Source organism: Pseudophryne corroboree, chromosome 9 (assembly GCF_028390025.1).
Source record: "Pseudophryne corroboree isolate aPseCor3 chromosome 9, aPseCor3.hap2, whole genome shotgun sequence".
NCBI classification, from domain to species: Eukaryota; Metazoa; Chordata; class Amphibia; order Anura; family Myobatrachidae; genus Pseudophryne; species Pseudophryne corroboree.
In genome coordinates this window covers 160,182,822-160,209,236 of record NC_086452.1, presented here as the reverse complement: position 1 = coordinate 160,209,236, position 26,415 = coordinate 160,182,822, and the positions used below count along the sequence as shown (strand labels likewise).

The 26,415-nt window shown below is 44.9% G+C and overlaps 1 protein-coding gene across 2 annotated transcripts in view; it reads right to left on the bottom strand.

Annotated features, from left to right (window-relative positions):
* Positions 1-26,415, bottom strand: part of TGFBR3 (transforming growth factor beta receptor 3) — a 303,293-nt gene that overhangs the window by 67,462 nt on the left and 209,416 nt on the right. The window contains exons 8-12 of one of the 2 annotated variants that reach the window (XM_063939908.1): positions 21,352-21,538; positions 18,553-18,809; positions 17,430-17,579; positions 14,476-14,622; positions 626-790 (exon numbers count right to left, since the gene is read on the bottom strand). In XM_063939908.1, coding sequence (XP_063795978.1) covers positions 626-790; positions 14,476-14,622; positions 17,430-17,579; positions 18,553-18,809; positions 21,352-21,538 — 906 coding nt within the window. The remainder of the gene's footprint in view (positions 1-625; positions 791-14,475; positions 14,623-17,429; positions 17,580-18,552; positions 18,810-21,351; positions 21,539-26,415) is intronic. The other variant, XM_063939909.1, reaches the window with a different exon arrangement.

The window sequence follows — 26,415 nt, the reverse complement described above, 5'->3', positions numbered from 1 at the left end:
GGAACACGCATCAGATCGGATCGGAAACACCTGCAAAATGCCTGATTTCATCCGATATATCGGGCCGAATGCCCAAAATCGGATGAAATCGGGCATTATCGTCCTAGCGTATGGGGCCCTTCAGATGCAGAGCCCATTAACCTATCACAATCCTTATATGCACTTCTTCCTTCTTCACTTACATTATTCAAGCTCTGCACCTCTTGTGACTCTAGACCACAGGTTCTCAAACTCGGTCCTCAGGACCCCACACAGTGCATGTTTTGCAGGTAACCCAGCAGGTGCACAGGTGTATTAATTACTCACTGATACATTTTAAAAGGTCCACAGGTGGAGCTAATTATTTCACTTGCGATTCTGTGAAGAGACCTGCAAAACATGCACCGTGTGGGGTCCTGAGGACCGGGTTGGAGAACCTCTGCTCTAGACAATTGAATAGATACATACTGTACTTGTACAACCATTTTTATAATATCATGTGAATGTAAAGCTTTTACGCTGGCTCACAGAGTTGACTTCAAGAACTTTACAAGTGCAGCATGTGAAATCACAACAACAACAAATACTTTAAAGAAACTATCATTATACACATCACTAACACACTGTCAGCCATATAACACATTACCTCCACATAGACCTGCCCGTTTTCAGCCACAGAGAAGAGGTTCTGAGAAAGAGTATTGAACAGATCTGTTTTATGCAGCTCCATGTTAAACGTAACATTGTCTATTGTGGCGTAGGGATGAAGGCCAAAGGCAGGTACAGTATCTTGTGGCACTGTGCAGTTAAACTAAGGAGAAATGGAAAAAATACAGTACAGTATTTGTCACAGGGAATAAAACCAATGGAAAGTGGTAAATAGCAAACAATAGTCCAACCACTGAAAGAGATTCACTTCTTGAGAAAATAACATTCCCCATAGTGAGAGTGCGGTTTATTGATGTGATATCACCATCTGCACAATACAGAAGGGTATAAGGGTAGGAGTTCTCAATAGATAATTCCTAGTGGAACACAGTTTAAAATGACTGTCCAGCTGGAGAATCTCAGAATTAACTGAAAGTTGTAATTACCTTCCCCGACGTCATGAAACCACCCAATGTAACTCTGTTTATATGCGTCTAAGTTGCCGCACAAGCAGCTTCTGCTGATTAAAATGATATGCGGCATGCCTATATTCTGTGTGCGTGACTGCGGCTGTATCTGCATACGAAATGCTATGTTACAGTGTTTTTCTGGAAATCACTGTAACGTAGCATTTCGTATGGAGATACAGCCACAGTCACACAGAGAATACAATACAATACAGGCATGCCGCATAGCATTTTAATCGGCAGAACCTGTTTGTGCGTCCTAGTCACATTTTCTGCAAAAAATATACGCCCAACATTAGCAGAGCTGCCCGGGAGCTGGCAGCTGACTCACGCCAGGCATCTCCTGCTGCATGGTGTATTGAGGTATGAGGACACATCTCTAGATTGCTGTTCTAGACAAGTGACTTTAAACAAATATTGCTGGTCATGTTATTTTCTCTATCGTCCTAGTGGATGCTGGGGTTCCTGAAAGGACCATGGGGAATAGCGGCTCCGCAGGAGACAGGGCACAAAAAGTAAAGCTTTTCCAGATCAGGTGGTGTGCACTGGCTCCTCCCCCTATGACCCTCCTCCAGACTCCAGTTAGATTTTTGTGCCCGGCCGAGAAGGGTGCAATCTAGGTGGCTCTCCTAAAGAGCTGCTTAGAGAAAGTTTAGCTTAGGTTTTTTATTTTACAGTGAGTCCTGCTGGCAACAGGATCACTGCAACGAGGGACTGAGGGGAGAAGAAGTGAACTCACCTGCGTGCAGGATGGATTGGCTTCTTGGCTACTGGACATTAGCTCCAGAGGGACGATCACAGGTACAGCCTGGATGGTCACCGGAGCCGCGCCGCCGGCCCCCTTGCAGATGCTGAAGTTAGAAGAGGTCCAGAATCGGCGGCTGAAGACTCTGACAGTCTTCTAAAGGTAGCGCACAGCACTGCAGCTGTGCGCCATTTTCCTCTCAGCACACTTCACACGCTGTCACTGAGGGTGCAGGGCGCTGGGGGGGGGGCGCCCTGGGAGGCAAATGTAAACCTATATACTGGCTAAAAATACCTCACATATAGCCCCCAGAGGCTATATGGAGATATTTAACCCCTGCCAAACTTCACTAAAGAGCGGGAGACGAGCCCGCCGTAAAAGGGGCGGGGCCTATCTCCTCAGCACACAGCGCCATTTTTTCTCTCACAGAAAGGCTGGAGAGAAGGCTCCCAGGCTCTCCCCTGCACTGCACTACAGAAACAGGGTTTAAACAGAGAGGGGGGGCACAAATTGGCGATATAAATATATATATAAAGATGCTATTAGGGAGAAACACTTATATAAGGTTGTCCCTATGTAATTATAGCGTTTTTTGGTGTGTGCTGGCAAACTCTCCCTCTGTCTCTCCAAAGGTCCTGTCCTCTGTCAGAGCATTCCAGGTGTGTGTGCTGTGTGTCGGTACGTGTGTGTCGACATGTATGAGGACGATGCTGGAGGAGGCGGAGAAATTGCCTGTAATGGTGATGTCACTCTCTAGGGAGTCGACACCGGAATGGATGGCTTATTTAGGGAATTACGTGAGAATGTCAACACGCTGCAAGGTCGGTTGACGACATGAGACGGCCGACAAACAATTAGTAACGGTCCAGGCGTCTCAGAAACACCGTCAGGGTTTTTTTTATAAAAAACGCCCATTTACCTCAGTCGGTCGACACAGACACAGACACGGACACTGAATCCAGTGTCGACGGTGAATAAACAAACGTATTCCTCATTAGGGCCACACGTTAAGGGCAATGAAGGAGCTGTTACATATTTCTGATACTACAAGTACCACAGAAAAGGGTATTATGTGGAAGTGAAAAAAACTACCTGTAGTTTTTCCTGAATCAGATAAAATAAAATGAAGTGTGTGATGATGCGTGGGTTTACCCCGATAGCAAATATTGGCGTTATACCTTTTCCCGCCAGAAGTTAGGGCGCGTTGGGAAACACCCATTAGGGTGGATAAGGCGCTCACACACTTATCAAGTGGCGTTACCGTCTCCAAATACGGCCGCCCTCAAGGAGCCAGCTGATAGGCAGCTGGAAAAATATCCTAAAAAGTATATACACACAGACGGTGGTTATACTGCGACCAGCGATCGCCATCAGCCTGGAGATGCAGTGCTGGGTTGGCTTGGTCGAATTCCCTGACTAAAAATATTTTATTGATATAGAGCATTTAATAGGATGCATTCTATATATATGTATGCGAGATGCACAGAGGGATATTTGCACTCTGGCATCAAGATAAGTGCGTTGTCCATATCTCCCAGAAGATGTCATGGACACGACAGTGGTCAGGTGATACAGATCCCATACGGCACATGGAAGTATTGCCGTATAAAGGGAAGGAGTTATTTGGGGTCGGTCCGTCGGACCTGGGGGCCACGGCCACAGCTGGGAAATCCAACCTTTTTACCCCAAGTTACATCTCAGCAGAAAAAGACACTGTCTTTTCAGCCTCAATCCTTCCGTTCCCATGTGGGCAAGCGGGCAAAAGGCCAGTCATATCTGCCCAGACATAGAGGAAAGGGAAGTAGACTGCAGCAGGCAGCCCCTTCCCAGGAAAAGAAGCCCTCCACCAGTGGGGGGGTAGTCTCAAGAGTCTCAGCGCGCAGTGGGATCACTCGCAAGTTGACCCCTAGATCATACAAGTATTATCCCAGGGGTACAGATTGGAGAGTCGAGACATTTTTTCCTCGCAGGTTCCTGAAGCCTGCTTTACCAACGGCTCCCTCCGACAAGGAGGCAGTATTGGGAAAAAATTCACAAGCTGTATTTCCAGCAGGTGATAATCAAAGTACCCCTCCTACAACAAGGAAAAGGGTATTAGTCCTCCACACTATATTGTGGTACTGAAGCCAGACGGCTTGGTGAGACAAAGTCTAAATCTGAAATCTTTGAACACTTACATAAAAAGGTTCAAATCAAGATGGAGTCACTCAGAGCAGTGATAGAGAACCGGAAAAAAGGGGACTATATGGTGTCCCTGGACATCAAGGATTACCTCCATGTCCAAATTTGCCCTTCTCAACAAAGGTACCTCTGGTTCGTGATACAGAACTGTCAATATCAGTTTCAGACGCTGCCGTTGAATTATCCACGGCACCCCGGGCCTTTACCAAGGTAATGGCCGAAAAGATGATTCTTAAAAGAAGAAAGGCATCTAAATTATCCCTTACTTGGACGATATCCTGAAAGGGACAAGTTTCCAGAGAACAGTTGGAGGTCGGAAAAGAACTATCTAAAGTAGTTCTACGACAGCACGAGTGGATTCTAAATATTCCAAAAATTGCAGCTGTTTTCCGATGATACGTCTGCTGTTCCTAGGAATGATTCTGGGCATAGTCCAGAAAGAGGTATTTCTCCTGGAGGGGAAAGCCAGGGAGTTATCCGACCTAGTCAGAAACCTCCTAAATCCAGGCCAAGTATCAGTGCATCAATGCACAGGAGTCCTGGGAAAAATGGTGGCTTCTTACGAAGCGATTCCATTCGGCAGATCTCACGCAAAAACTTTTCAGGGGGATTTGCTGGACGAATGGTCCGGATCGCATCTTCAGATGCATCAGCGGATAACCCTGTCTCCAAGGACAAGGGTGTCTCTTCTGTGGGGGCTGCAGAGTGCTCATCTTCTAGAGGGCAGCACATTCAGCATTCAGGACTGTGTTCTGGTGACCACGGATGCCAGCCTGAGAGGCTGGGGAACAGTCACACAAGGAAGAAATTTCCAAGGAAGTGTGGTCAAGTCTGGAGATTTCTCTCCACATGAATATACTGGAGCTAAGGGCAATTTACGATGCTCTGAGCCTAGGAAGACCTCTGCTTCAAAGTCAACCGGTGCTGATCCAGTAGGACATCATCATGGCAGTCGCCCACGTAAACAGACGGGGCGGCACAAGAAGCAGGAGGGCAATGACAGCAAGGATTCTTCGCTGGGCGAAAGATCATGTGATAACACTGTCAGCAGTGTTCATTGCGGGAGTGGACAACTAGGAAGATTTCCTCAGCATAAATGAATTCCACCCGGAAAAGTGGGAACTTCATCTGGAAGTTTCCACATGTTTGTAAACCGTTGGGAAAGACCAAAGGTGGTTATGATGGCGTCCCACATGAAGCGCCAGGTCTAGAGACCCTCAGGCAATAGCTGGGACGCTCTGGTAACACCGTGGGTGTACCAGTCGGTGTATGTGTTCCCTCCTCTGCCTTTCATACCCAGTGTATGGAGAATGATAGGAAGGAGAGGAGTAAGAACTATACTCGGGGTTCCGGTTTGGGCCAAGAAGAACTTGGTACCCGGAACTTCAAGAGATACTAGAAAGGATCTTGATTCAGCAAGAATCATGTCTGTTCCATGACTTACCGCAGCTGCGTTGACGCCAGGGCGGGTGAACGCCGGATCCTAAGGGAAAAAGGCATTCCGGAAGTGGTCATCCCTACCCTGGTCAGAGCCAGGAAGGAGGTGACCGCACAACATTATCACCGCTTAGGTGAAAATATGTTCCATGGTGTGAGGCCAGGAAGGCTCCACGGAAGAATTTCAACTAGGTTAATTCCTACATTTCCTGCAAGCAGGAGTGTATATGGGTCTCAAATTGGGGTCCATTAAGGTTCAAATTTCGACCGGTCGATTTTCTTCCAGATAGAAATTGGCTTCAGTTCCTGAAGTCCAGAAGTTGTTAAGGGAGTACTGCATATACAACCCCTTTTTGATGTCTCCAGTGGCACTGGGCGATCTCAACGTAGTTTGGGATTCCTAAAATCCCATTGTTTTAAACAACTCAAATCTGTGGATTTGATATATCTCACATGGAAAGTGACCATGCTGTTGGTCCTGGCCTCGGCCAGGCGAGTGTCAGAATTGGCGGCTTTATCTCACAAAGCCATATCTGATCGTCCATTCGGACAGAGCAAAGCTGTGGACTCGTCCCCAGTTTCTCCCTAAGGTGGTGTCAGCGTTTCACCTGAACCAGCTTATTGTGGTGCCTGCGGCTACTAGGGACTTGGAGGACTCCAAGTTGCTGGATGTTGTCAGGACCCTGAAAATATAGTTTCCAGGTCGGCTGGAGTCAGGAAATCTGACTTGCTGTTTATCCTGTATGCACCCAACAAGCTGGGTGCTCCTGCTTCTAAGCAGACTATTGCTCGTTGGATTTGTGGTACAATTCAGCTTGCACATTCTGTGGCAGGCTTGCCACAGCAAAAAATATGTAAATGCCCATTCCACAAGGAAGGTGGGCTCATCTTGGGCGGCTGCCCGAGGGGTCTCGGCATTACAACTCTGCCGAGCAGCTACGTGGTCGGGGGAGAACACGTTTGTAAAATTTTACAAATTTGATACCCTGGCAAAAGAGGACCTGGAGTTCTCTCATTCGGTGCTGCAGAGTCATCCGCACTCTCCCGCCCGTTTGGGAGCTTTGGTATAATCCCCATGGTCCTTTCAGGAACCCCAGCATCCACTAGGACGATAGAGAAAATAAGAATTTACTTACCGATAATTCTATTTCTCGGAGTCCGTAGTGGATGCTGGGCGCCCATCCCAAGTGCGGATTATTCTGCAATACTTGTACATAGTTATTGTTACAAAAATCGGGTTATTGTTGTAGGAAGCCGTCTTTCAGAGGCTCCTTTTGTTATCATACTGTTAACTGGGTTTAGATCACAAGTTGTACGGTGTGATTGGTGTGGCTGGTATGAGTCTTACCCGGGATTCAAAATCCTCCCTTATTGTGTACGCTCGTCCGGGCACAGTACCTAACTGGAGTCTGGAGGAGGGTCATAGGGGGAGGAGCCAGTGCACACCACCTGATCTGGAAAAGCTTTACTTTTTGTGCCCTGTCTCCTGCGGAGCCGCTATTCCCCATGGTCCTTTCAGGAACCCCAGCATCCACTACGGACTCCGAGAAATAGAATTATCGGTAAGTAAATTCTTATTTTTTGTACTGTCACTGGTATGTTCATACATATTGTGACAAGAACACTGGGATAGTGTTTGAGGGCAGGTATATTTGTCCCAGGTTCTTGTCTTACATGTTTTAGAAAATGTTAACTTCTAGGAAAAATGCTTTTTGTTTTGTCTGAACCTTTTCAGTTTGCTGTAAAAGCTGGGTAAAGGCTCTGAGAGAGAGATAAGGCGAGTTCTAGACATTGGGCCCAGTTCGGGTCTTTGGCCTCACAGAGGGCTAATCAGGGTTTCAGCTGTGTAAGAGTGATATAGTGCTTCTAACCTGATTAGTATGGGCAGACTGCCTGGGAAGGCTGCAGGATCTGTGTGTGAGAGACACGCTTTCTGATGCAAGTAAGCTATACAGTATGTACTGAAGAACTCTGTGTTTTGTTTAGTGACAGTTAGGAACATCTTATGTTTAGTTAGTGCCGGACAGGCAAGGTATTTTTATTTTGGGGTTTGTTTTATTTTCTGTTTCAATAAAACTGGCCGGGGTCAGTTGTACCAGAAACTGGACTTGTGTTGTTCCTCAGCTGCTGCGTGCGGCCATATTCCCCAGGAAAAGGCGCCTTGCACCCCTACAGTGTTACAACTTGGTGGAGAATGCGAGCAGGCCGTTCTGCGCATAAGTGAAAGCAGCAGCTTTGTGAGGCCTGCAGAAAACGGTGGTTTATGCAGATACAGCCCAGTGTGAAGTTACTGAGACTCACCCCTGAGGGTTTGATATATGTCCTGGGTGAAAGCAGCTGCAAAGCCGCCTGAAAAATCTGTTGACATGGAGGATCTGCTTAAAGCCTTGCTGCAAGCTACAGCGGCTCAGCAGGAGGCCAACCGACAGCAGCAGGTGGCAATGGAGGAAAATTGGAGACTACAGCGTCAGGATAGAGAGGCCTTAGCAGAAGTGGTGCAGAGACTTGCAGCTCGGGTTGGAGATGTGGCCGTCAGTGCTCCAACCAGCTCTAGTTCTATACGGGCCAGTCACTTCCTGCAGAAAATGACAGAGGCTGATGATGTGGAGGCCTATCTGACCACGTTTGAAAGGACTGCCGAGCGTGAGAACTGGCCGAAAGCACAGTGGGCCAGTCTGCTGGCACCTTTCCTGTCAGGTGAGCCCCAAAAAGCTTACTTTGATTTAAGCCCTGCTGAGGCTCGGGACTATGATAAACTAAAGACTGAGATCCTGACCCGCCTGGGAGTCACGCTGTCAGTACGAGCGCAACGGGTGCACCGTTGGCTGTACGCCATCGAGAAGCCTCCGCGCTCCCAGATGCACGACCTTATTCAGCTAACAAAAAAATGGCTGCAGCCAGAGACATTAACTGGTCCCCAGATGGTGGAAAGAGTCGTCATGGACCGCTACTTGAGATCTTTGCCCATGGTCCTGCGCAAGTGGGTGAGCCATGGAAACCCGGGTACTGCTGACCAATTAGTGGACATGGTAGAGAGGTATTTGGCAGCAGAGGAACTACTGATGACCACCCAGCAACCCATAGATCCTCGACAGCGCCCTTCAGTAAAGACTGGTAAGACTGTTCCGTGGGAAAACGTTGCTGGGCGGTTAAGAGAACGCAAGGCTGGAGAGACTGTAAACACTGGCCCTGGAAACAGGCCAATGGGGCTAGAACGGTCTATGCTGCCCAAATGGGTTGGTAATCGTGTGGTTAAATGTTTTAGGTGTGGTATGCCAGGTCATGTTATTGCCAATTGCCCAGTCACGCAAGAACCCATGCAATGTGATGCTGCCTTTGAATGTCGCAGAATGTCTTTCTTTGCTAGGTTAGCCTGTACTGTGGTACCTTCACCTGAGCTGGAAAAACAAATGTGTGATGTGTTCTTAGAAGGTAACCGGGTAGAGGCCTTGCTAGATTCAGGAAGTTTAGTTACCCTCGTGAAAGCTGGGTTAGTGAACCCCTTAAAGGTCCAGCAAATACCTATTGGGGTAACTTGCATACATGGGGATACCCAATATTATGCCACTGCTGAGGTGAATATAGAAACTTGTTGTGGGTCAGCAATGGTTAAAGTGGGACTGGTCCCTACCTTGGTGCATGAGGCCATAATAGGGAGGGATTTTCCTCATTTTTGGAAACTGTGGGAATCACGGTTATCAACAGATGTGAGAAGTAAAAAGCCAGTTAATAATACCGGTGATTTTTTGGATGTACGTGGGTCTTCGGAACTTTCTGGCCCTTTGCCTTTTGCTAGTTTGGCTGGGGAAGTGACAGATGGGGAGTCCAGTGAGGACCCTCTTGCCGGGAACAGAGACATAGTAGTTAGAACTGAAAGCGTGCCTGACCTGGAGGTAAAGAAGGATCTGTTTGCGTCTGAACAGTTAAAGGATCCTACCTTAATAAAGGCTAGAGAGAATGTTAAGATTGTTAATGGGGAACCTGTGGTACCAGGTGACAGGGTTACGTATCCCCACATGGCCATCTGTAATGAGCTCTTGTACCACATTGTCAAAAGGGGTGAGGATGTGGTGGAACAGCTGGTAGTTCCCCAGCCTTATCGGAGAACGGTACTAGATTTAGCTCATAGTCACGTTACCGCAGGACATTTAGGGGCAGAAAAAACCACTGAAAGAGTTTTACAAAGGTTCTTTTGGCCAGGGGTTTATAAAGAAGTGTCTGAATATTGTTCTTCCTGTCCTGAATGCCAGTATCATGCCCCTAGACCCCATTTCAGGAGCCCACTAGTTCCCATGCCTATTATAGAGGTCCCGTTTGACAGAATAGCCATGGATCTCGTGGGGCCCTTGTTAAAGTCTGCTCGGGGCCATCAGTATATCCTGGTAATTATGGACTATGCCACTCGATATCCTGAGGCTGTCCCTTTACGCACTATCACAACCAAGGCGATAGCTAGGGAGCTGGTGCAGGTATTTAGTAGAGTGGGAATACCAAAAGAAATTTTGACTGACCAAGGTACTCCATTTATGTCAAGGATCATGAAAGAATTGTGCAAGTTATTTAAGGTCACTCACCTCAGGACGTCCATCTACCATCCCCAAACTGACGGGTTGGTGGAAAGGTTTAATAAAACATTAAAAAGTATGTTAAAAAAGGTTGTTGAGAGAGATGGGAAAAACTGGGATTGTTTGTTGCCCTACTTGTTAATGGCCATCAGAGAAGTTCCTCAGTCCTCTACGGGGTTTTCTCCATTTGATTTGTTGTATGGTAGACACCCCAGAGGGCTGTTGGATGTTGCCAAAGAGACGTGGGAAGGACAGCCCACTCCTTATAGAAGCGTTATTGAGCATGTAACACAAATGCAGGATAGGATTGCAGCCGTGGTACCTGTTGTCAGAGAGCACATGGAACAGGCCCAAAGTGCTCAACAGAGGGTCTATAACCGGAGTGCCAAGATACGGGAATTTGCTCCTGGAGATAGAGTTCTTGTTTTGGTACCCACTGTGGAAAGCAAATTCCTAGCTAAATGGCAGGGTCCATTTGAGATTAGGGAAAAAGTGAATGAGGTTAATTACAAAGTATACCAGCCGGGAAAGAGAAAACCCGAACAGATCTACCATGTTAACTTAATCAAACCCTGGAAAGATAGGTTGTCTCTGTCAGCGGAGCCTTGCCCTTCGGTGTCTTCACCCCGGTTGCTTCCCGCAGTGAAGGTGTCAGAGACATTATCAGCTGATCAGAACAATCAGGTTAAAGAATTTCTCATCCAAAATAGGGAGGTATTTTCAGAGCTGCCTGGCCGAACGACCATAATAAAACATGACATTGTCACAGAACCAGGGGTCAGGGTTCATTTAAAGCCATATAGGATTCCTGAAGCTCAGCGAGAAGCTATTTCTAAGGAAGTTAAAACCATGTTAGAACTTGGAGTCATAGAGGAGTCTAACAGTGAGTGGTCCAGTCCCATAGTGCTCATCCCGAAGCCCGACGGTAGCATACGCTTCTGTAATGACTTTCGTAAGTTAAATGAGGTGTCCAAGTTTGACGCATACCCCATGCCCCGTGTGGATGAGCTTGTAGAAAGGCTGGGAACAGCCAGGTTTCTCACCACATTGGACCTGACCAAAGGTTACTGGCAAATACCTTTATCTGATAGCGCCAAAGAAAAAACAGCCTTTTCGGTTCCGGAGGGGCTGTACCAGTATAAGATGTTACCCTTTGGGTTGCATGGGGCTCCAGCAACCTTTCAACGGGCGATGGATAAAATTTTGAGGCCCCATAGAAAATATGCAGCTGCCTATTTGGATGATGTGGTAATTCACAGTACAGACTGGGGGTCACATTTGGTTAAAGTACAAGCAGTACTGGACTCAATCAGAGAGGCAGGGTTAACTGCTAACCCAAAGAAGTGCTGCCTCGCAATGGAGGAGGTCAAATACTTGGGCTTCACCATAGGCAGAGGTCTGATTAGGCCCCAATTGAATAAAGTTGATGCTATTCAAAACTGGCCTCGTCCAGTGAATAAAAAACAGGTAAGGGCTTTTTTGGGAATTACTGGGTACTATAGACGGTTTATTCCTAATTTTGCGACCACAGCGGTGCCGTTGTCAGACCTTACCAAAGGGAAGCAGTCAAATGTGGTGAAATGGAACCCTGATGCAGAAAAGGCGTTCCAAGCGTTAAAAGTGGCTTTGTGTTCACAACCGGTGTTGATAACACCAGATTTTTCAAAAGAATTTGTGGTACAGACAGATGCCTCAGAGGTAGGGATAGGTGCTGTGCTGTCCCAAACCAGAGATGGGGACGAACACCCTATCATTTATTTGAGTAGGAAACTCAATGAGCATGAAAAAAGGTATGCCATTGTGGAAAAGGAGGCTTTGGCCATTAAGTGGGCACTAGATACCTTGAGATATTACCTCTTGGGTAGACAATTCAGACTAGTGACAGACCATGCCCCTTTAAAATGGATGTATGTAAATAGAGGCAAGAATGCTCGTGTAACTAGATGGTTTCTAGCGTTGCAGGACTTTAAGTTTACCGTCGAACATAGACCGGGAACACAATTGGCCAACGCAGATGCATTGTCTCGCATCTTCTGTTTGGGGGCTACAAGTGTTCCGGCCCCTAGGTCGAAACAGGGGAGGGGGATATGTGACAAGAACACTGGGATAGTGTTTGAGGGCAGGTATATTTGTCCCAGGTTCTTGTCTTACATGTTTTAGAAAATGTTAACTTCTAGGAAAAATGCTTTTTGTTTTGTCTGAACCTTTTCAGTTTGCTGTAAAAGCTGGGTAAAGGCTCTGAGAGAGAGATAAGGCGAGTTCTAGACATTGGGCCCAGTTCGGGTCTTTGGCCTCACAGAGGGCTAATCAGGGTTTCAGCTGTGTAAGAGTGATATAGTGCTTCTAACCTGATTAGTATGGGCAGACTGCCTGGGAAGGCTGCAGGATCTGTGTGTGAGAGACACGCTTTCTGATGCAAGTAAGCTATACAGTATGTACTGAAGAACTCTGTGTTTTGTTTAGTGACAGTTAGGAACATCTTATGTTTAGTTAGTGCCGGACAGGCAAGGTATTTTTATTTTGGGGTTTGTTTTATTTTCTGTTTCAATAAAACTGGCCGGGGTCAGTTGTACCAGAAACTGGACTTGTGTTGTTCCTCAGCTGCTGCGTGCGGCCATATTCCCCAGGAAAAGGCGCCTTGCACCCCTACAGTGTTACAACTTATATTCAATTTAGAGAGGAGCAGCATTTACCACTTGCTCCATTTCAATGCATTCCAAGCTTGGATGATATATTACGGTACCGTGTATTGGAAAAACACTGAATTTCAGAACACAAACTGCAAACTGTAAATCACATATCAGAGCATATTGTTGCAAATGACAGTCATTTAGTCTCTTATCTGGTGGTATGTGGAACACAGCACAGCACTGAAAAGAAATAGTTTTATTTTCTCTATTTAGTTGCACAAACTCAAAACACTGTTGTATATAATAATATGAGCAATGTCTAATCCATATGCGCCATAATTTGTTTTCTTTTCTTTTTTTTATCTGTCATCATAAGCTTTCTTGCACAATATAAAACAAATCATTCCATTACACACTAAGCAGGTATAACATAGACACATATGTCCTGATTCGAAGCTACGCGCAATGCTAGTGTTCATGTAGTTGAGTGATTTTTATGTCGCTGCACATACACAAAAAATGTAAAACCCCTAGAGCGCATGCGGTACACAGAGTGAACACACAAAGATGATGTTCCAGTTGGGACAGACAGCATCAGAGCTGTGGCGTTAATGTGATGGATGTTTCTGGGAGGTGGTACTAGTACACACAAAAAATGGACCATTCAGCGGGCATGTTATGGGAGTGTTGCAGGTGTGTCAATGCAAGCAGCTACATACACAGACGCACAGGCATAAGAGGCCATGGTCAGACAGAGAAACAGCACCTGTCAAAGGACTGGTTGAACTTTTGATCGTGCAAACGATGCTGGTGTATAAGGACGCGCCTACAGTATCTGTGTTACAGCTTGCATGGGCGCTATAAGTGGGCGTCTCAGTCCTTGCATATTCGGCCACATGTATGTACACAAGGGAATGCGTTTGATGGCCAATTTCATAAATTTGCAGATGGATGACCGCCAATAGACGCAGCTGCATGCGCTTTTGTGTGCAACTCAGAGTCAGCCCCATTGGGTTCTAAGGTACGTGACCTATCCTGTCCCATCCAATTGCATAATGCCTAGTATTACCTAGTGTCTTAGGGTTTTATTTGCAAATGTGATTTTGAAGCAAAGTAAAAGTTAGAACTTTTCCCACATTCTGCAAGTAATGGCAAAGCACAGCAACAGTCAATAAAGTACTGCCTCAAAAGAGTACCTAAGATTGCGGCCGCTGAATCAATTACATTTGTATGGAGTACAAGGCTTGGAGTGAACAGCTGGATACCCTTTCCTATAACAGACACTCTTGCATATGTACCTATAATATTCGGGGGACATGTACTAAGCAGTGATAAAAGTGGAGAAGTAAGCCAGTGGAGAAGTTACCCATAGCAACCAATCAGCTGCTCTGTATACTTTTATAGTATGCAAATTATAAATGTTACGTCAATGCTGATTGGTTGCCATTGGCAACTTCTCCATTGGCTCACTTCTCCACTTTTATCACTGCTTAGTACATGTCCCCCATAGTCATATACAGCCATGCACCAAAACAAGGAACATAAACCATACCCATAGCCACAAACACCACATACCACTACAGCTTCTAGTTAGCCACCGGAAGTTTTAATTATAGCAGTAGGCACACACTTTACAGTGTAAGCTACAGGACCATTTATTTTACATGATTTACATATGAAATCCAAAGAATGGACATCAGTAAAGGAAAAGATGGATTTAAATAAGAAGAGGGATTTGAGTTTAATAGAGGGACAGTATAAATGTTTGTAATGAATACAGCACTTTAGAAAATATAGCCCTACATGTCCTGAAATGCACGTACCACCACAATTTCAGGCCGGTTCAAGTAGGGAAGACCTATTTCAGTTTCATCTGCGTCTCCTGGAAAACCGCTATCTCCAGATTCCAAATCCTCGTAATCGCTAGGCCAGCCACTTCCCTCAGTGGGTGGTGATAGCTGTATAACAATCTGTAACATCACAGAAAAAGCTGTCAGTGTGACTGCTTTTTATAAAAATAACACCAAACAAGGCTGTCTGACTAAGCACACCTGATTCCTTTTCCTCTTTCTCAATTTAGATTGGGGAACCCCACAAAAAAAAAGCAAAAAAAAAAAAAAGTTTAAATGACCAGTGGACAAAACCAGGTCATTAGAAAACCAGATTGTTTGTGAGCGGGCGGAAACGATGAATTCAGCAAGGGAAAAGGAACATGTGGGTTTTTTATACCAACATAGATTGAGCTCTTGGGAGGAAGCTGTCCTCTCGTGTGAACAATACTCATGTCAAGAGGAGGATTTAGGTTATATCTGAGCCTTAAATAGAGAGATTTCAAGAGATTTGTTTTATAGAGCAATGTATAGCCAGAACAGCCACTTTTGTAACATGGCCTGGATAAGCTTAATTATATGAGGATACAGCTCATGTGGAAAATGATAGCAAGAAGTAGTAAATATAAAACTAAACTGCGTTCAGTACTCAAGGAATGTTTGTAGAAATATGTATTTATGGAGCTCAATCGCCTGACTATAATGCAGGTCCTACAAGACTTTACTGCAACGTTTATTACTGAAGGCTCAGTTGTGCACTCATGGCATAGCAGAAAAAAGTGTGAGATTAGACTTTATACCAACGGCAACGGGTGTCAATGGCGGTGTGTCCCGCTGATGTGCTTCCCTGTATGCATGGCCCGGCGCTGTGATAGTGCACAGACCACATCTGAAGCACCTCAGAGTGCTGCAGTTTAGGTTGTGAGGGTCCCAAAGCTCTTCTTCTGACACGTAAACATAGATTTGCACCACAACCTAATTTGAGGATTTAGCTGAATGATAAATCATTTTATAAAATATGCTGTCAATTAACAAGCTGAATCGAGATCCTCATGTCACTATCCTAATTCAGATTTGGGGGGTAAATGTAGAAGGGTGCTAGAAGTAGGAGGTGTGGGTCTTGGTGCGAGAATGTCCATATTCTTAAAGCGGCAATCATTTACAAGGCAAAACCTGGTTAGTTTTGCCTTGTAAATGATTGCCATTTTAAAAATGCAGGCATTCACGCATGAAGTCCTGTACCTCCGGCTTCTTGCACCCTATTACATTTACCCCTGGGATTCAGTTGGCCAAATCCTAAGCGGGTATGGGACCCCAAGGCGACAGCAATTAGGTCGACACCCATTAGGTCGACACTAGAAATAGGTCGACACTGCCATTAGGTCGGCATGAAAAAAGGTGGACTTGAGTTTTTTAGGTGTCGTTTTCTCTGTCAAGTGACCGGGAACCCCAATTAGTGCACCGCGTCCTCTTGCATGTCTCGCTTTGCTCGCCATGCTGCGGGCAAGGTGCCTCGCTCCACTACCGCTGCACTCGGCACAGGTTACTGTTCCCAATCGTAGTCCACGTGGATCACAAAGTATGAAAAAGTCCACAAAAAAAATAAAAAATGTAAAAACTCATGTCGACCTTTTTTTCATGTCGGCCTAATGGCAGTGTCAACCTATTTCTAGTGTCGACCTACCCACTGTCGACCTAATTGCTGTCGACCTAGAGTCCGGATACCATCCTAAGCATGCATTCAAACACAAATCCCTTTGGATTCAGCTGAATCACAAGTAGAAAGCTGAAGTTGGTGCATTCCAACTTCAAAGTACCAGTCTATGCAAGTAATTAATTCAGTGTTCTAAAAGTAAATGTAATAAATTGGAATAACTGCTGCACTTTGTCTCCCCAGGACCCTTGTATAACAGTCATTTTCTGTCATCAGGTGCCATCTGAATCTTTGTCTCCCTAGGACATGTGTGCTGGCTGGATAATGGAAAAAAAACCCCTGTATTATTTTCTACACATTTATTAATATTGCACCAGCCTACCCCAATTTGCATCATCATGTATAGCAGATATAACCCATTCTGCCCCAGATTTATCAAGCCTTGGAGAGTGATAAATTGCACGGTAAAAAAAAGTACCAGCCAATCAGCTCCTAACTTCCATGTTACAGGCTGTTTTTGAAAAATGGCAGTTAGGAGCTGATTGGCTGGTATTTTATCACCGTGCAATTTATTACTCTCCAAGGCTTGATAGATCTGGGCCGGAATGTGTTATATCTGCTATACATGACGATGCAGATCCTACTCTGTGGCCCAAAAGAGACAAGTTGGACATATTGCCAAGCAGTGACGTTAAACCGAAATCAATAAAGTAGGCATAAAACTATTTGAGATATGGAGGAAGTGAAAATATTACGTAGATCACTTCAAGAAGTATACAAACCAGTATACACTACATGCCTGATTTATTCAATGTCATTTACCCTTCCCAGCATATACTATGGTGAAGTGTGTGGTTGTTTCAGTAATATGAATTTTATGGGGAGAAATGCATTTTTATAAAACAATATTTGACTATGGTGCAAGGAAGGTGGGGGTCTGCATGAGAAAATGTAAGATCATGAAACAGCAGAGAAGTATGTAAAAAGCTGTATAATCTTAAATTGTTTTTTTTTCTGTAAAAGATTAAAAAAAAACTGCTTTGAAGGTTAAAAAAAAATAAAAAAAAAATTGTAGACTGAAAAAAAAAAATGCAAGATACAAGGAATCCTAAGATTCCCTACATATTACAAGTTGAATCTCAAGTACGGAAGATAACTAAGACTGGCAGGCACCATTCTATACAATAGTACCTAAGGGAATCTTAAACTATAACTAGTATTATGCACAAATTGTATGAAGCATTTCCTCTACAAAATACCTCAAGTGGCGCTAACAGCTAGTTTATCTACTTACAGTATTGTAGTAAATAATGCTTAAGTCATCAATTCTGTGCTGTGTTCCACATTCCGTCAGAGAAGACTCTAAGATAAAGTGAGTGGCATTTTCTCTTGCTCTGCAAGTTGGGTCAAGTAGAGATAGCTCTGTCCCTACGTATTCATTGGCCTTAAAAAGGATGCAACAAGTAAACAGCTACAATCACAGATAAAGGATACACCATTATAACTTATAGGTGTGCATTCCACAACTACAAGGGGAGAAAATAGCAAAATACTACTATAAAATACATACAGTAAGGAAGCAGTAAAGGAAGAGTACTCAACAGATTACAATGAGAGATTATTAACCTTATTTTTGGTTTCTGACATTTTGACTTCTGGAGTCCTTTAAAATGTTTATGTAAACTAGCCATTCTTATTCAGACAGGTGTAACAACCTTTCACTCTACAATGCTGCCCCCTTTATAAAGAAAATGGTCTTCTTCATCTCATTTCACATTGTGGGCATATGAAAAAATGAGGCAGGTTCAGTCTAATAAACTAGAAAACAAGATGGCTCCTGTAGCTTTGGCGTGAGGACTGAAAATGAACTTACAAAACTTTTTTAATGATTTAAAACCGCTAAATAAACCAACTATTACTTAAAAGAACAAATGTACCTTAACACATAAAAACACAAACTGAACATGCTCAGTTCTTACCAAAAATACAAGTTCTGTCTTAAAACTTCTGAGCTATGATTTGACTAATCCATCCCACAGTACTTTAGATTTAGTTTCTAAAGAATACAATCAGCACCATTTTGATAAGTCTTGGATTCCGCTGTGCTATTGTTACTCTCCTTCACTAGCTGGCCAACTAAGTGAGCTCATTTCTATGGAGCTATCTATAAGTATGGTGAAACCTGCCGTCTCTCCCACAAGCCTCCATGTTTCCTATTCTGCATGCATGAAGCACATATTTTCCCGGATATTACTACTACTTCCCATCCTCCTCACTGCCAAGCTCAGACAACCAGGAGAAGGAGAGCAACCACATCTTGCCCCATTTATTTACTAAATGGTTTAAAATGGCTGGAATCACATGTTTGATAATACATACAGTACTTGCACAGAACCAAATCACAAAATGTTACGCACCTCCAAACTGCTCTTTTCAATTGCTGCCACCATCTTGTTCTCATCACACTTCACAGACAAGGCCACATTAATATTTCCCTGCACTTCCTCGGGCTTATCATTGCTGTTGTCTTGCAGTATCATAGGTATAATGTCTTCTGTTATTAGTCCAAACTTTTCCCTTCCTCTATCGATAGGTAACATCACATTTGGGTTACCAATGCGAAGCAAATCAAGCAGTTCAGGGGGAGGAGTATGGTTCTCTTCGTCGTTCATCTCTACTTAACACAAGAAAAATGGTTCACAATTGGTGCACAACAAAAATATTTGCATGTTTCATTTCTAAAAAAAAGTCTTAACAATGTGCACGTCTTTTAACAGTCATATATAAATATGTGTGTATGTCTAGGGAGCCATGACTGGGTCTGAAATGGGCGTACAGTGATTGGCAGGAGCACCCAGACACACAGTGGCGGATCCAGGGGAAGGCACATGGGCCTGTGCCCCCCTGTCATTTCTGCCTTTTTTTGTATAAGAAGGAAATCGGCAGCAGCACTGATGCTGCCTCCTTTGTGTTTGACAGAGTTGGCAGGCAGTAGGACACGCCGCAGCTATAACAACAGGCATCCTCCGGCAACTTGTGCTACTGTGCATGTGCAGCAACAAACGATAAAGCCAGGAAGTTAGAACACAGGGTGCTGGCGGACATGCTGTGGGTGCCAGCCAGCCGAACATTAAAGAGGACAGTGCTGTGCTGTGGACATTGAATAGGCAGCGCTGAAGGGGCTGGGGGAGGGAGTGCTGTGAACATTGAACGGGCTGGGAGGGTGGAGGATAGAGTGCGCTGTGCTCTCAATGCTGAAGGGGATGGGGGGGTGCTGCGGACAATGACGGGGCTGTGGGGGGGGGGGGGGCTGGGGGGATGCTGTACTGTAGTGTAGACATTAAAGGGGCTGGGGGGAAACGGGGTGCTGTGGGGTGGACATTGAAGGGGGTGGTGTGCTGTGTGGTGTACATCCCTTTTTTACACTGCTCTGTCTTCACTTTATTTTAATGACTGACCATGTAACTCATGTGATTTAGCCAAGGCACACAGACTGCGAAGAGGAGCCAGATGGCCATCATTGCTTGGAACACTCACCTGGGAGATAAGTTTCACGGCATAGCTAGCATATAAGGGTGATGACCTTCTTTTTACTATGCATTCCAAACTCCCAGTGTGACAAAAATGAGGGGTGTGGCTTGTGGGAATGGCATGTCCTGTGAAGCCACGCCCCTTGTATCAAGGCCATGCTCCTTTTCTGGGACTGCGCTGATTAATTTGATATGCAATACTTGTACAACTGTGACTGAGTCTGAATCTGTATACGAAGAACTATGATGCAGCAGGTGCTGTGATGCTTCTTATAAATACGCAAAAAAATGCATTGCATTTTTTGATTAGGGGGTATATTTACTAAAGTGCAAGTCTTTAGAAGTGGCGATGTTACTGATAGCAACCAATCAGATTCAATTTATTTATCTAGCACCTTCTAGAAAATTATAGAATCTGATTGGTTGCTATGGGCAACATCTCCACTTCTAAAACCCCACACTTTAGTAATTATACACCTTGGTGTATAAGGACATTTCTGTACTGTATAATGGGGGTAATTCCAAGTTGATCGCAGCAGGATTTTTGATAGCAACTGGGCAAAACCATGTGCACTGCAGGGGAGGCAGATATAATATGTGCAGAGAGAGTTAGATTTGGGTGGGGTGTGTTCAATCTGCAATCTAATTTGCAGTGTAAAAATAAAGCAGCCAGTTTTTACCCTGCACAGAAATAAAATAACCCACCCAAATCTAACTCTTTCTGCACATGTTATATCTGCCTCCCCTGCAGTGCACATGGTTTTGCCCAGTTGCTATCAAAAATCCTGCTGCGATCAACTTGGAATTACCCCCAATGTATCTTAGCAGTGATGCTCTATGGTATTTAATTTTCCTTAGACCTAGAAAAGTTTGTTTAGTTCTCTAAAGTCCGGATGGTGTAATGGTTAGCATTACTACCTCACAGCACTGAGGTCATGGGTTTGATTCCCACCATGGCCCTAACTGTGTGGAGTTTGTATATTCTCCCCGTACTTGCGTGGGTTTCATCCCACAATCCAAAAATATACTGGTAAGTTAATTGGCTCCCAACAAGACTAACCCTTGTGTGAATGTGTGTGCATGTGATAGGGAATATAGATTGTACGCTCGACTGGGGCAGGGACTGATGTGAATGAGCAAATATTCTTTGTAAAGCGCTGCAGAATATGTTTGCACTATATAAATAAAATAATAAATAAAGTGACCCATTATTTCATATTTCCCTTGTGCCATTAAATGTCACTGGAATCTCTTCAAAATAGTTTACGATAATCCTATAATTTTATTGGAGTTTGTTCTGGATATACTATACTAAATAAAAGATGTAAACTACAGCCAGTGACAGGAATAGCTCTAAGAAAACGTGAACACTAAAGTGTCTAGTTTTAAGCCTAAAATAGCAACAAAAAAAATGTAAATAATATTCTCGTATAGAGGACCCACGAAGTAAAACTTAGTGAAAATCCAAAACTTAATAGTTTTATATAGTTTACGATTAGCCTGAATTTATTTACATATAAAAGTGCAGGAAAATGTCATTTAGTAGAAAGAGAAGTAGAGAAGTCTCAGATTTATGCTGTTTTGCCACAGTGACACGAGCAGACAGTACAGATGTTCCAGCTCATATTAGATTACAACGTTATTAAATAAAATTTACATGTACAAATATTGAATATTTCTCCTTACCTATGTCATCAAGTTTAATGTGGAACTTGTTTGCCACTGGCACGTAAGTGTAGGATGTCACCGTGTAATTCTCAACAGAGGCCCACTTGAGTAAGCTCTCCTGTGTGGAGGGAATGTTTTCGACCACTAATTTATCTATGATCAGGAACATTTCAGTCCCTTTTCCAAAGCTTATGCTGTTTGGTGACTGTGGAAAGAAGACCAAACACAAATTGTTAAAAGAATATCAACACTTAAGGAATTAAATGTTACAGTGAGCTTTAAAATCTGTTCTCAGCAGTACGGCCTGACTGAGAATGCGTGCAAGTGTATCATTACAACATAATACAACATAATAATAATACTAGCTACTGTGAGTACTGGTAAAGCACTGTAATATAGAAATCACTGAAGTCACTTGCTCTTACATTCTACAATGGAATCTACATCCAATTAGCTGCGATAACCCGTTTTTTGCAAGAAAAACTGGTTTTTATCGCACCTTGCGAGAACGGACCAATCCAATTTACCCGTGATAATTCTCCATATTTTTAACGGGGATTTCTTTTCACCACCCCATGAGCAAGTGAAAAGTTTTGGAAAATCCATATTTCAAGGTAAGAATGTTGGGACTTGGTTCAGAACCACTGGGACACTTCGATTAATTACTAATTAGGCACTCAGATGTTTTTAATTATAGTTATATGGCCAATAATTACATGTACTTTTTTGGGTGAATGCAGAAATTGGGGTACAAAGGATGGGACAGATATAAGTGGGTGCTTTATGGATGGAATGGCTGTTTTTAGGCTTGCATGTGGGAGTTTTAGGTTTGCAATTTTTTTTTAAAGTGACAAAAAATATACTATTAACTATTTTCATGTACTCCTATTTTCATTTTATTTTGCACAAATAGCTGCCATTTGACACATTTAAAAAAATAAGATTTTACTTACCGATAAATCTATTTCTCATAGTCCGTAGTGGATGCTGGGACTCCGTAAGGACCATGGGGAATAGCGGCTCCGCAGGAGACAGGGCACAAAATAAAAGCTTAAGGATCAGGTGGTGTGCACTGGCTCCTCCCCCCATGACCCTCCTCCAAGCCTCAGTTAGGATACTGTGCCCGGACGAGCGTACATAATAAGGAAGGATATTGAATCCCGGGTAAGACTCATACCAGCCACACCAATCACACCGTACAACTTGTGATCTGAACCCAGTTAACAGTATGATAAACGCAAGGGAGCCTCTGAAAAGATGGCTCACAACAATAATAACCCGAATTTTTGTAACAATAACTATATACAAGTATTGCAGACAATCCGCACTAGGGATGGGCGCCCAGCATCCACTACGGACTATGAGAAATAGATTTATCGGTAAGTAAAATCTTATTTTCTCTGACGTCCTAGTGGATGCTGGGACTCCGTAAGGACCATGGGGACTATACCAAAGCTCCCAAACGGGCGGGAGAGTGCGGATGACTCTGCAGCACCGAACGAGAGAACTCCAGGTCCTCCTCAGCCAGGGTATCAAACTTGTAGAATTTAGCAAACGTGTTTGCCCCTGACCAAGTAGCTGCTCGGCAAAGTTGTAAAGCCGAGACCCCTCGGGCAGCCGCCCAAGACGAGCCCACCTTCCCTGTGGAATGGGCTTTTACTGATTTTGGCTGTGGCAATCCTGCCACAGAATGTGCAAGCTGAATTGTACTACAAATCCAACGAGCAATCGTCTGCTTAGAAGCAGGAGCACCCAGTTTGTTAGGTGCATACAGGACAAACAGCGAGTCAGATTTTCTGACTCCAGCCGTCCTGGAAACATATATTTTTAAGGCCCTGACAACGTCAAGCAACTTAGAGTCCTCCAAGTCCCTGGTAGCCGCAGGTACCACAATAGGCTGGTTCATGTGAAATGCAGAAACCACCTTAGGTAGAAATTGAGGACGAGTCCTCAATTCCGCCCTGTCAGAATGAAAAATTAAGTAAGGGCTTTTATATGATAAAGCCGCAAATTCTGACACACGCCTGGCTGAAGCCAAGGCTAACAGCATCGACACCTTCCATGTGAGATATTTTAAGTCCACAGTGGAAAGTGGTTCAAACCAATGTGACTTTAGAAAACTCAACACCACATTGAGATCCCAAGGTGCCACTGGAGGCACAAAAGGAGGCTGTATGTGCAGCACCCCTTTTACAAATGTCTGAACTTCAGGTACTGAAGCCAGTTCTTTTTGGAAGAAAATCGACAGGGCCGAAATTTGAACCTTAATGGACCCTAATTTTAGGCCCATAGACAGTCCTGTTTGCAGGAAATGAAGGAAACGACCCAGTTGAAATTCCTCTGTAGGGGCCCTCTTGGCCTCACACCACGCAACATATTTACGCCAAATGCGGTGATAATGTTTTGCGGTTACGTCCTTCCTGGCTTTGACCAGAGTAGGAATGACTTCTTCTGGAATGCCTTTTTCCCTCAGGATCCGGCGTTCAACCGCCATGCCGTCAACGCAGCCGCGGTAAGTCTTGAAACAGACAAGGCCCCTGCAGTAGCAGGTCCTGTCTTAGAGGTAGAGGCCACGGTTCGTCCGTGAGCATCTCTTGAAGTTCCGGGTACCAAGTCCTTCTTGGCCAATCCGGGACCACGAGTATAGTTCTTACTCCTCTCCTTCTTATGATTCTCAGTACTTTTGGTATGAGAGGCAGAGGAGGGAACACATACACTGACTGGTACACCCACGGCGTTACCAGAGCGTCCACTGCTATTGCCTGAGTGTCCCTTGACCTGGCGCAATATCTGTCCAGTTTTTTGTTTAGACGGGACGCCATCATGTCCACCTTTGGTTTTTCCCAACGGTTTACAATCAGGTGGAAGACTTCTGGGTGAAGTCCCCACTCTCCCGGGTGAAGGTCGTGTCTGCTGAGGAAGTCTGCTTCCCAGTTGTCCACTCCCGGAATGAACACTGCTGACTGCTATCACATGATTTTCCGCCCAGCGAAGAATCCTTGCAGCTTCTGCCATTGCCCTCCTGCTTCTCGTGCCGCCCTGTCTGTTTACGTGGGCGACTGACGTGATGTTGTCCGATTGGATCAACACCGCCTGACCCTGAAGCAGAGGTTTTGCTTGACTTAGGGCATTGTAAATGGCCCTTAGTTCCAGAATGTTTATATGAAGAGATGTTTCCATGCTTGACCACAAGCCCTGGAAATTCCTTCCCTGTGTGACTGCTCCCCAGCCTCTCAGGCTGGCATCCGTGGTTACCAGGATCCAATCCTGAATGCCAAATCTGCGGCCCTCTAGTAGATGAGCACTCTGCAGCCACCACAGGAGAGACACCCTTGTCCTTGGCGACAGGGTTATCCGCTGATGCATCTGCAGATGCGATCCGGACCATTTGTCCAGTAGATCCCACTGAAATGTTCTTGCATGGAATCTTCCGAATGGAATCGCTTCGTAAGAAGCCACCATTTTTCCCAGGACCCTCGTGCACTGATGCACTGAGACCTGGCCTGGTTTTAGGAGGTTCCTGACTAGCTCGGATAACTCCCTGGCCTTCTCCTCCGGGAGAAACACCTTCTTCTGGACTGTGTCCAGAATCATTCCTAGGAACAGTAGACGTGTCGTTGGAATCAGCTGCGATTTTGGAATATTTAGAATCCACCCGTGCTGACGTAACACTACCTGAGATAGTGCTACTCCGACTTCTAACTGTTCCCTGGATCTTGCCCTTATCAGGAGATCGTCCAAGTAAGGGATAATTAAAATGCCTTTTCTTCGTAGAAGAATCATCATTTCGGCCATTACCTTGGTAAAGACCCGAGGTGCCGTGGACAATCCAAACGGCAGCGTCTGAAACTGATAATGACAGTTTTGTACTACAAACCTGAGGTACCCTTGGTGAGAAGGGTATATTGGGACGTGGAGATAAGCATCTTTGATGTCCAGAGACACCATATAGTCCCCTTCTTCCAGGTTCGCTATCACTGCTCTGAGTGACTCCATCTTGAATTTGAACCTTTTTATGTAAGTGTTCAAGGATTTCAGATTTAAAATTGGTCTCACCGAGCCGTCCGGCTTCGGTACCACAAACAGCGTGGAATAATACCCCTTTCCTTGTTGCAGGAGGGGTACCTTGATTATCACCTGCTGGGAATACAGCTTGTGAATGGCTTCCAAAATTGCCTCCCTGTCGGAGGGAGACTTTGGTAAAGCAGACTTCAGGAACCGACGAGGGGGAAACGCCTCGAATTCCAGTTTGTACCCTTGCGATACTACCTGTAGAATCCAGGGATCCACTTGCGAGTGAGCCCACTGCGCGTTGAAATTCTTGAGACGGGCCCCCACCATATCTGAGTCTGCTTGTAAAGCCCCAGCGTCATGCTGAAGACTTGGCAGAAGCAGGGGAGGGCTTCTGCTCCTGTGAAGCGGCTGCATGGTGCAGTCTTTTTCCTCTTCCTCTGCCCCGGGGCAGAAAAGAGTGGCCTTTTGCTCGCTTGTACTTATGGGAACGAAAGGACTGAGTTTGAAAAGACAGTGTCTTTTTCTGCTGATGTGGAGTGACCTGGGGTAAAAAGGTGGATTTTCCAGCCGTTGCCGTGGCCACCAGGTCCGATAGACCAGCCCCAAATAACTCCTCCCCTTTATACGGCAATACTTCCATGTGCCATTTGGAATCCGCATCCCCTGACCACTGTCGCGTCCATAACGCTCTTCTGGCAGAGATGGACATAGCACTTACTCTTGATGCCAGGGTGCAAATATCCCTCTGTGCATCACGCATATATAGTAATGCATCCTTTAAATGTTCTATAGTTAACAAAATATTGTCCCTATCCAGGGTATCAATATTCTCAGTCAGGGAATCCGACCATGCGACTCCAGCACTGCACATCCAGGCTGAGGCGATTGCTGGTCGCAGTATAACACCAGTATGTGTGTATATACTTTTTAGGATATTTTCCAGCCTTCTATCAGCTGGTTCTTTGAGGGTGGCCGTATCAGGAGACGGTAACGCTACTTGTTTAGATAAACGTGTGAGCGCCTTATCTACCCTAGGGGGTGTTTCCCAACGCGCCCTAACCTCTGGCG